General features: G+C 49.9%; 1 protein-coding gene across 2 annotated transcripts; it reads left to right on the top strand.

Moving 5' to 3' along the window:
- The first annotated feature begins 3,472 nt into the window (after nt 1-3,472).
- LGALS1 (lectin, galactoside-binding, soluble, 1) lies at nt 3,473-9,125 on the top strand. 2 transcript variants are annotated; one of them, XM_010078022.1, is made up of 4 exons: nt 3,473-3,481; nt 8,232-8,311; nt 8,447-8,618; nt 8,912-9,125. In XM_010078022.1, exons 1-4 carry the CDS (start codon nt 3,473-3,475, stop codon nt 9,053-9,055), a joined length of 405 nt encoding a protein of 134 aa, XP_010076324.1. In that variant the 3' UTR covers nt 9,056-9,125. The 2 variants fall into 2 exon arrangements, with proteins under 2 accessions (XP_010076324.1, XP_010076323.1); XM_010078021.1 differs by lacking the exon at nt 3,473-3,481 and adding an exon at nt 6,743-6,763.
- Nucleotides 9,126-9,923: the final 798 nt, after the last annotated feature.

Raw genomic sequence — 9,923 nt, 5'->3', positions numbered from 1 at the left:
GATCACAGCCTTCTGGGGACTGAGGAGCAGGGTTTCTGATCTGCCCACGGTGCTTGGTGATGATGCTCTTGCTTCCAAGCAGAACTTACTGAACTGCAGCTTGCAAGTGTACTTCTCAACGTGTATTCCTAACTGTCTCTTTCTTCTCTAGCTGTCAGCTGAGATGTCATGTTCCAGCCATCTGAGAAATGGCCTGTTGTCAATAATGGAAGACAAATGATCCCTCTGCATCTGATGCTGATTTACAGCTGCTGTATTAAAGGCACCCAGCAATGTTAGTCCTAAACCTGAGGGTGCCTTTGCTTACTGCACTTCAACTGCCAGAGAAGATGAGACCTTGTTCCTGAAACAAGGGAGCCCTCATGACCCAGGATTCATTTTGGGTAAACCCTAAATCTGGCTGTTAAAACATTGAGGGAGAAGGTGGCAGGAATGGGAAGGAACTTCACCCCATGCAGCATCATTTTGAAGGTACTTCAATAGCTTCGGGCTCAGAATGGACAGTGTTAATGTTTCTTCAAAGTGTTTTTGATACATCTTTTAATCAGCTTGTTCTTTCCAAGGCATTTTCCAAATACTTATTGACAATTTTCTTTTGCTTAAAATTGAATTTGAGAAACTTGAGCCAGCTTTAATACAACCCCTTCTCACTGTGGGTGGCTCAAAGGAGACAAATTCTGGCACACAAATGTCTTTGTGGGAAAAAACTCCAGATGGCTTGAGTTTCTAAGCCATCCTGGTATGTAGTATGTACTACGTGTCAGGCTAGAGGAGAGCCGAAGCTTCCCTGCAGCTCTCATGATAAATTGAAGCTGTGCAGTCCTGGCAGGGTCACTGTGCTGTGGATGGGCCTGTGGTCAGCCACACGGGCAGAGCAGGCAGTCCTTCAGCTCTGAGCACAGCACATCTTGCTGTTGCAGAGCAGGTAAGCGATGCTGGCCTCTGCCGCAGGTCACTGCGCACTAGGGAAGCGGTTTGAGGAAGGTGCTCCTTCCAAAGATGCTTTTTTTGCATTTGCAGGTGCCTTGGAAGGTGCCAGATCTGATCCAGGGACCTCCAGCTCCTGTATTGCTTTCTCCTGACTTTAGCAGGACAAAGTAAGGCATTTCAGCTGGAGCAGCACCGTGTGGCAGCTGCCCTTCAGCCCTGCCGAAGCCACTTCCACGTCAATCATGGAGGAAGTAATGCTTCCTGATGTGTCTACTGGGACAACACAGATCCAGTCTTTTGGCCTGGACTGGGGCAAAAGTACAATTATTTTTCAGAAGAGCATCCCAGGTTTCTTGGCAAAGCCCAGGGTCTTTAGTTTTATGGATGGCACTAAGTGGCAAAAGCAGATTTGTGAATAGGAATTGAAACAAAGGCTAGACCCCAACCTGTGTGCAGTCAGCATAGTTTAAGATGAAAACCACCTAGAGGCATGCTCTGGTGACGATCCCTCTCCATTGACACCCCTTTTATTTTTCACCATTTTTAAGGCTATGTTACTTGCAATCTTCCTCCTCTTGCCCACTCTCATAGGGTCCAGACCCAGCCAACCAGCTCTACTGCCCAAGTACCTCAGGGAGGGCAATGCAGATGCACTCACTTCTTTTAGCTCTCCTCATGGCCTGCACAGATTCTATTCAGCTGTTTAAGGATGGGGAAAAGCATAGTTCTCCATCTCCCCCCTGCCATGTCCCGTTGCAACTGATCACGAGTTAAAATCAAACCCAGCTTGCCTGGAGCTAGACCACAGGAATATCTAATGCTTGGAAAGTGCTGCTATCCTGCTGTGATATCCAGTGAAAAGGGTTCCAGGGTCTGTTCCCTGTTGCAGAAGTTTGCAATGTGGCCATAAAGTAAACAACCATGTCGTTTAAAAAAATAAAATGCTACAAACTGCCAGAGTTGAAAGGCTTCTCTAAAACATGCACTTGAAGGGTCAGTGACCTGTGGTCTCTGCTATGAATTCCTACTGCAGTAGCTGCTACAGCCTGCAGCTCCAGGGCAAGGTCTGGCTGTCTGCAGCATGGTGGCAGAGGGGAACGAGGGCAGGCTTCTCCTGGGTGACACGGGTCTTGGACTCTAGTAAGGTAAGAAATAGGAAAAGGAGTGGGCTGGTGCGTGGAGGTGCAGCGTGGCAGTGTACAGCAGCGGGGCACCACACTGCTTTTTACCGATTTCTTGCAAGCATGATGACTTTGGAAGAGAGATTAATCTTCTTGCTGCCTGGGGAGCTGCTGAGAGGAGGCAAAGATGTACCTGGATTCATAAGTGGGGAACTCCAATGAGGAACAAACGTGAACAGTTCCTTTGAGATGAGGAAATGAACTTAGCAGAGGTGTTTTCCACCTGCAAACTTAAAAGGTATGGGGGGAGGTACCAAAGTGAAATGAGTCCAAAATAACAGAGCTCCAGTTCTCCTGGGTAGTTAACAATTTGCTCTAGTTAAATCTAATCCACTGAGAGATGAGAAAACCACAGGGATTGCCAGCTTCGGTCAGTGTTAATAAGGGAAATAAAATGATGAGACATAACTTTAAATCCCACTGAAGGGATCAGCAACCTCCTTTCATCACTTTGAGATAGTGCAAGAAGTTCTTTATAATTAACTTACTTTATAATTAAGGTGGAACAGAGGTGCTTCCCTTTTAACACAGGGAAAGCTGACACCAGGAAACCCTCTGGGATAAAAACACTGTAGTGACATGTGGCCATGCAGCCCCAGCCACTATCCAGGGTGGACTGGACCTTCAGCACTTCTTCCTGGCACATACTTCCCTCTGAAGCAGTGCTTTGGGAAGCTTGGTGCCTGCAGGCTTTGGGAGGGTCTCTCAACCTCCTGCCAAACTGGACTGTGGCTCCTGAGTCATCCTTTGTCTCTCGAGCAGGCTAAGGATTTTGCTTGGGTGGCTGGCTTTATTAGCTCCATGTGGTCTCCAGACCAACCCTGAAGTTTCCCCCATGGACAGCACAGGGCTGGAAGATGCTGTGGTGGCAACAAGAGCATTGTTTTAGCCAGTGATGCAAGGGATCTTTGGAGCACAAGGGTCCGGAGAAACTGTGTGCAACAAAACTCTTCAGGGGGTTCTGACAACTCAAGCAAAAAGGCAGAAGCTTCTCGGATGAGACTAACATGCTACAGGAGAAATGGGACGAATCGATCACATCAACAGTACTAGCAGAGAATGGCTTAAGTTAAAGTGCCCAGATATTCTAAGAGGTAGAAAACAGCCTTGTATGTATATAACATGTATACATATATATAAAATGCTAAAATAGCATAGTATTTATGTTGCAAGAGTAACCAGGGGCTATTGCTGAGACCAGAATCCCACTTTCCTAAAGACAGTGCAAGAGAAGGATGCTGTCTTTGCTTGATGAACTGAAAAGGAACTTAGGGAGACAATAATAAATCTTCCCTAAAGAAAGTGCAACCACCCCCCTCATCTCAAAATGAAATGTAAGCTTTAGCTCACACTGGAAAAGCATGAGCTGTGTTTCTTGTCATTGTTTTAATAGTATAATCCTTGTGCTAATGAAAATAAACTGTAGTAGTTTTTCTACCTCCTCGGCCAGCTTAAGTGATCTGTGTGTGTTTCCCCTGGTGCAATGGCTGAAGCAGTGGTGCCCTCGCAGGGAGGCTCATGTTCAGCACTGCTGTGCTGGGGCGGGATGCCATCTCCAAAGGAGGAGAAAGCTACGATTGGCCATTTCAGCAAGAACAGGGGCTTCTTTCTCAGCTACGGCAACAAATAACTTAGGATTTGTAGCATCAACAACTACCACGGTGTGTGGGTTCAGTGCAAGAAAAACCAGGCGCAGATATTGAAGAGCCAGCACTGCTGGCCTCTGCACCCCATGCCATGCAGGCTGGAGTATACACCCTCATTCCTCAGTTAACCCTCCCCAGAGCTGCAGGCTTAGCCCTTCCACAACCAGGGGTGATTAGTCAGGGATAGGACTTGCTAAGGGCTAGGGTGTATTTTGTCTTGTGGAAGATGAAACAGTCATAATCAGCATGCTGCATCCTTTTGGCATTTACATTTTTTTAAAAGCAAATCTTGGGGCATTTCTAGGGACTGTCATAAGAAGATCAGACTGTCCAGTTGTCTGGCTTCAGCCTGTGTAAATCAAGAGATGAATTAAGAGTTTGGGCTGGGGACGTGGTGCTGGGCAGGCCCCATGTCCTCAAGCAAGCCTGCGAGGCCACACACTGGGAGGGCATGCTTAATTTTCCCCACAGGGTAAAACTCCTCTGGGCATCACCCTCTGGATGAGCAGGAGATGACTCTTCCCTCCCTGCCCCTGCCAGAGCTGCCTGGTGGGTGCAACACTCTTCAGAGAGCAGTAGGTCCTGGAAACAGGGACACATATGCTCCGTGCACACCAGCTCCTCTCTCTCAGCTCCTGCACATATCGCAATCCCTTCCTACAAACCTCACAAGGCTGACTCGGGCTCCTCTGCACTCTGGCTCCTTCCCCGGGGTTTCTTCCCAGAGCATCACCTGCTGGTCCCGGGGTGCAAGAGCAGGTCGCATAGGGCAGCGTCTCTCTTCCCCCCATTGGCTTTATTGCCTTGGAAAAATGGAGGGCAGCTGGGCATCACAAATAAACACTTGAGTGATTTCACAGGGCGTAAGACTAGGAGTGCTTGAAATCAGGGTAAGACCCAAGGGTTTGTTGCTAAACCAACTAGGCTGCCAGTGCAGAGCACTCAAGGAAAACAAACAGCGTGGTTTCTATGTGTTATTAGAAGGGTATTTCCCCGCCTGAACGAAAGGGTCAGACGAGGAGACTTCAGGCCAGAAAAGCAGCTCACAAGAAACGTGCGTTTCAGAAGGGGAATCAGAGCGGCCAACGCTGTGGCACTCCACCGCCCCAGCCCCACAACTCGCCTCGCCAGAAACGCTGCAGCACTGAAAGGAGGAGAGAAGTCTCCAGGGATTTCACAGAGCTGAACGGAAAACAAATACAAAAACCCAACCGACCAAACAGAATTTGCTCAACCCCTCACATGTGGCAGCAAACAAGGGAACAAACGCAGAGTAACTCAGGCGCACAGAAAGCAGGCGCCTAAAGCCTGTCTATAACACGTGATCCCAGCTAACATCAGCTAGAGACTGGGGCAAAATTAAGGTGGAATTACTCAGGCTTTCTCCGAACTGCCTGTGCAGGGGCCTGTTCTCAGTGTGCTTACTACCGGCACTAAGTCTGCTCCTGCAGTTAACTCCCGACTTCAGCATGGCTCTTGCGTATGTGTAGGATGGCCAACATGTTAGCTGGGGGCCAGAGCGTGTGCAGGATTTTCCTTACAGAACTCTCAGTCAGCAGTTTGCCCTCTTTTATACACCTCAGTCACAGGGCTCCAATGCAGGCTCGTGACTTTCTAGTTCCAACGCAGCCTGGCTTTGATTCACCCGGAGTCATACGGGCTGCTGAAATGCCTCATGGATGTTCAGAAAGGGGTGTGGGGGATGTCTGGGGCAAAGGATGGATGGTGTCAGGAGTCGGGGTGCTGTTCAGATAACAGCGAGCACACTCTAATGAAGCTCCAGCAGCCTCCAGTGTGGCAGCATGTTTCCTTCTGCTACCCAGCCATAAATTCCTGTGCTGTTTCAGCCCTTCCTAAAGTTTTCTGCAGATGAGTATCTCACAGCCTAGTCGTGGCTTAACCAACAAGTAGCACGCTACATTTATACAGCAGCTCTGGCTGAAGTTTTACAAGTGCAATTGTGAAGCTTCGCTGTCATTAATGTCACTTTGTGGATGAGGGAAATTGAGGCACAGAGGCCTGAGGACCCTGCTAAAGCCAATCCAAAGCTGTAAGCAGCACTGGCTGATCCAGTCACACAGACCCACAGAGCACCACAGCCGCTCCCACCTTCCTCTCCCTGTTCCGCAGCAGCCCCGGGCAGTGACGCTGGGCCGGTTTAAGGGACATAGTAAAGGGGAAAAGCAGGCATTAGGGACGAGCTGCTAAAGCAGCCTCCTTTCCTGTCAGCTGCACTCAGTCCTGCCTGCCCGGTCTCTCTCTCCGCTAACAAAGCATTTCTCTTTTCCTGGTGGAGTCCTTTGCAACTGTAACGAAACCAGCAAGATCATGCTACTTTTCCAAAGCTGCAGCTTGACTTCTCATACCTCGTAGTGCCTCACACAAACAACCTTAACTTGCATGCACTTGTAAAATGCTGGCGTAGAATATAACAAACTGTTGGGTTTTATTTAACTGCAAGTAGTGATGATTTGTACTGAGGGGCTCCCGTCAGTCCAGCCTCCTTGCAGGCAGGCATGAGCCTGGGAGGATGCGTACACACATATTCTCAGAGGCTGTCACTTTGCAGCGGTAACGTGAGGACTTGAACCCTGATTTTAGACAGGGATCACTTAATAAAAAGCAGCCACCTTGCTGCGGGCACAGAGCCACACTCGGGCTTCTGGGCTGTGAGCCGACATACGCTGCAGAGCAGCTAGAAGAGCTTACAGTAAGGATTGCTAGGATCACGCAGAAGCAAACAATCACTAGTTTTTAAAATCATACACATCCTGCCTGTAAAGAACAATATCAATACAGATCTCCTGCTGCCCTCTTTAAATAGCTGGGAAAGCTCCAGCCCCGCACAGCTGCAATTGATCCCCTTCTTCGCCCCCCCTCCATCATGTGATGGTCCTGCCCAAGCGATTTAAGCTGCGGGAGCTCAGAGCTGAGTCACGTTGGGCTGTGGAGCAGGGGCTTGGGGGTGTCCTGCCTGGTGGGGCTGGTGTCTGCAGCATGGAACAAGTGAGTGCCTTCTTCATGCTGGACTGGTATGCCAAGCAGGACTAGGGGTTGGTTGTGTGTGGGTTTTGGGCTTGGTGCCAGAGGTAGGAGGAGAAAAGGATTAGCTGAGAGGAAATGCTAGAGTGGTGTACGGCTGTGGGAGGAATAGTTAGGGCTTACCAGCTGTTTTTCTTCTCCCTCCTCTTCTCTAGGATGTTATCGAAGTGGAGAAGCTGTTCTAATGCATGTTTATATCTTTGAGTACTCTAAAGGTTTGGGACTGTTTGGAACTCCACAGTTTGAAAATCCTTTATACTTTTTTTTTTCTTAAACTGTTTTCTATTTGGAAAAGTGCATTTTGGGTACAGGACTGGGCTATGCAGAGGATGGTAAGATAGCAGTTGTTCTGACCTACCCTTACCCCCTGCAACTCTCCTTTCCTTGAAATACCCCCCAGGCACTGAGGCTGTGTTTCAGGCTGTGCTCCAGCCGTGTACTAGAAATACAGACAGAAGGCAGCATTAGTGCCGTGACAACAACCAGTTTAGCAACTGCCGAGAAATCTGACCTCACCTGTCAAAGCTGTGGGCAGAGCAGGGAGCAGACATGAGGACAAGCACTGTTGGGGCTGGGTAGCAATCCTAAAAGAGTGCTAGGCTCCAGAGCAGCCAGCAGCTGCTGGGCATGGGCCTGCACAAGCCAGGCAAGGAGAACTAGCCCAAGTAAACAATATGCCTGATTTTAATCTTGTCTCCCTGACTTACCTGTTGTGTGGTTAAATGGAGCTCAGCATCATAGCACCTGGGTCTGGAGCACAGAGAGCAAACCATGATTTGAGTTATGCCTGACCTCCCCAAACAGCACCTTGCTCTTAGCTGAGGGAGACCAGTGATGTTAGGTGCTGTTTTGGGGGCGTGGGGCTAGGGGTGCGAATAACCTGGCTGTGACGAAAGGAGCAAGCCCCTTCCTCTGCAGCAGGAGCTTCCCAGGTTTGTTCTGCTTTACTGGGATGCAGCAAGGAGTGGGCTCCACTGACCCCTTTCTTTCTGTGTAGGCAGCTCTAAATCAAGACAACAATTTTTTCTTTTGTCCCTTGTGAGGGGGACAGACCTGGTGTTAGAAAAGCTGTCTAACTAACCCTGTGCTAATGGCTCTGGCCACTGCTGGCTTGTAGGTGTGAGCTTGATTGCAAGGATGTCTTTAGTAGCAGCATGTAAATCAGTGCCTGTATCCTGCTCTTGTTAAGATGACTTGAATTAGCTCTGTGTCAGCTTACATTGTTTAGTGGGGTGGGAGACCCTGGTGGGGCGGTGGCTGTGAATGAGGATTCCCTGGCAGAGCTGAGACGGACACCTGGCCTGACTCAACCCTTCCTTTAGCACTAAACTGCAAATGCCTTTGGTCTGCCAGAGCTGATTTGTGCCTCAGCCCAAGGAGGGCTGGTGGGCTTGCCTTGGGATAAACTAACGCCTGTGGTTTGGCCCTGCAGGGACTGGTTGTTACTCAGCTGGACATCCAGCCTGGAGAATGCATCAAAGTCAAAGGGAAGATCCTGTCTGATGCCAAAGGGTGAGTGAGGAGATGGCGACAGGACTGATGTGGTGCTGGGGGAAGCCTGAGTTCCTGTGGGTTCAGCCTGTCAGCAACAGGTATCTGGAGCTGCTGTGCAGGCACCACCTTTGCACTGCCTTTCTGTCTCCCCAGGTTTGCTGTGAACGTAGGGAAGGACAGCAGCACCCTCATGCTGCACTTCAACCCTCGCTTTGACTGCCATGGGGATGTCAACACTGTTGTGTGCAACTCGAAGGTGGATGGCACGTGGGGTGAAGAGGACAGGAAGGCTGACTTTCCCTTCCAGCATGGTGACAAGATTGAGGTGAGGCCCCAGGGGTGTGTGCAGGGCCCTTGCAGAGAGCACTAATGGGCTAAGGACACAGCTTTTTAATGCAGCTTTGCCACATCTGTGGTGGAGAAGGAGCAGGCATGGAAAGGGGACTAAAAGAGCTTCACGCCCTCCATACCTCTGCTGGGCAGGGAGGAGGCTCAGCTAGTGAACACGGCCTTGAAACCTGCAGCCCCCTCATCGGTCCTGCCCCTGGCCTGAAGGGAGTGGGGAGCGAGGCTTGAGAGATGTGATGTGTTAGCCTTCCTTCTTGTGGCTCTCTACAGATTTGCATCTCCTTCAATGAAACAGAGGCAACAGTGAAGCTGCCTGAAGCGGAGTTCCAGTTCCCCAATCGGCTGGGCATGGAGAAAATCGAATACCTGGCTGTGGAGGGTGACTTTAAAGTCAAAGCTATTAAGTTCAGCTAACAGCTATAGCTTGGTTTGTTTTGTTTTCTTCCCCCTGCATAGTGAAATAAACCCAAACTTGCAATGGCTGCTTCCTCTGCTCTAATCTGCTTGCTCCTGTGTGTGCTACAGGGCTGGGCAATGGGAAAGGGTATGGATCCACCTGTGTGTCTACCTACAGCGTGGCCTTGTGGCTGGTACTGAGTGAGATCACACAGCAGGCAAAGCATGGTTCACTGTGAATAAAGCTCCCTTAGCAGTAGCTGCTCCCTTGGCCCTGTTTGCTGCAGTGAGTGGTCCCATGCTGTTGGTTTCTGAACTTTGGGACTAGTCCCAGCCAGGCTGCTGAGACAAGGAAGCCCAAACAAGTATTGGGTGTGCCTTGTGCCATCTCTGGGCAAGGAGTGCTGCTCACCTCTCCTTGCTGGGGGTGGGGGACTGACAGGGAACGGGGCATGGCTTGTGCTCTTCTGAGTAGCTTTGCTTTCCAAGAACGTGCTCAGCAGTGGGGTGCATCACAGGCTAGCACTAGAGTACTTAAGGAGTAGAGACGAGCAGGCGAGTCAGGCTAACTGCACTTGCCAGGGGAAAAGACATGGAGTGAAAGGTGAATCTTAGAGTCAAGCCTGTCAGAGGTCTTGAGAGGATCCAGGCTGTCCCTGCTGCTTTCTGAACTGTGGTCTTGACACTGCCAGAGACCCTGCATCATGTTGTACCCTGAAGTTGGTGGCTTAGCAACATGGCAAGTATGGGTGACAAGACATGTGGCAGCCTGTGGGTCAGTGTCTATAGCACTTGTCTGCTACGTTCTAGATGCAGCCTGAGGGCTGTATCAGACCGGGGTACCAGAGGTATTAAATCCTGAGTGCGCGAAGCACAACTACTTGTA

The sequence above is a fragment of the Pterocles gutturalis genome, unplaced genomic scaffold (assembly GCF_000699245.1).
Source record: "Pterocles gutturalis isolate BGI_N339 unplaced genomic scaffold, ASM69924v1 scaffold25048, whole genome shotgun sequence".
NCBI classification, from domain to species: Eukaryota; Metazoa; Chordata; class Aves; order Pterocliformes; family Pteroclidae; genus Pterocles; species Pterocles gutturalis.
The sequence above is the reverse complement of the archived record's forward strand: the minus strand, read 5'-3'. Positions and strand labels throughout refer to the sequence as shown.

Coding starts and splice junctions, on each gene's coding strand:
- LGALS1 (XM_010078022.1), top strand. Junction 8,312..8,446: donor ATCCTGTCTGATGCCAAAGG/GTGAGTGAGGAG, acceptor CTGTCTCCCCAG/GTTTGCTGTGAACGTAGGGA. Junction 8,619..8,911: donor AGCATGGTGACAAGATTGAG/GTGAGGCCCCAG, acceptor GGCTCTCTACAG/ATTTGCATCTCCTTCAATGA.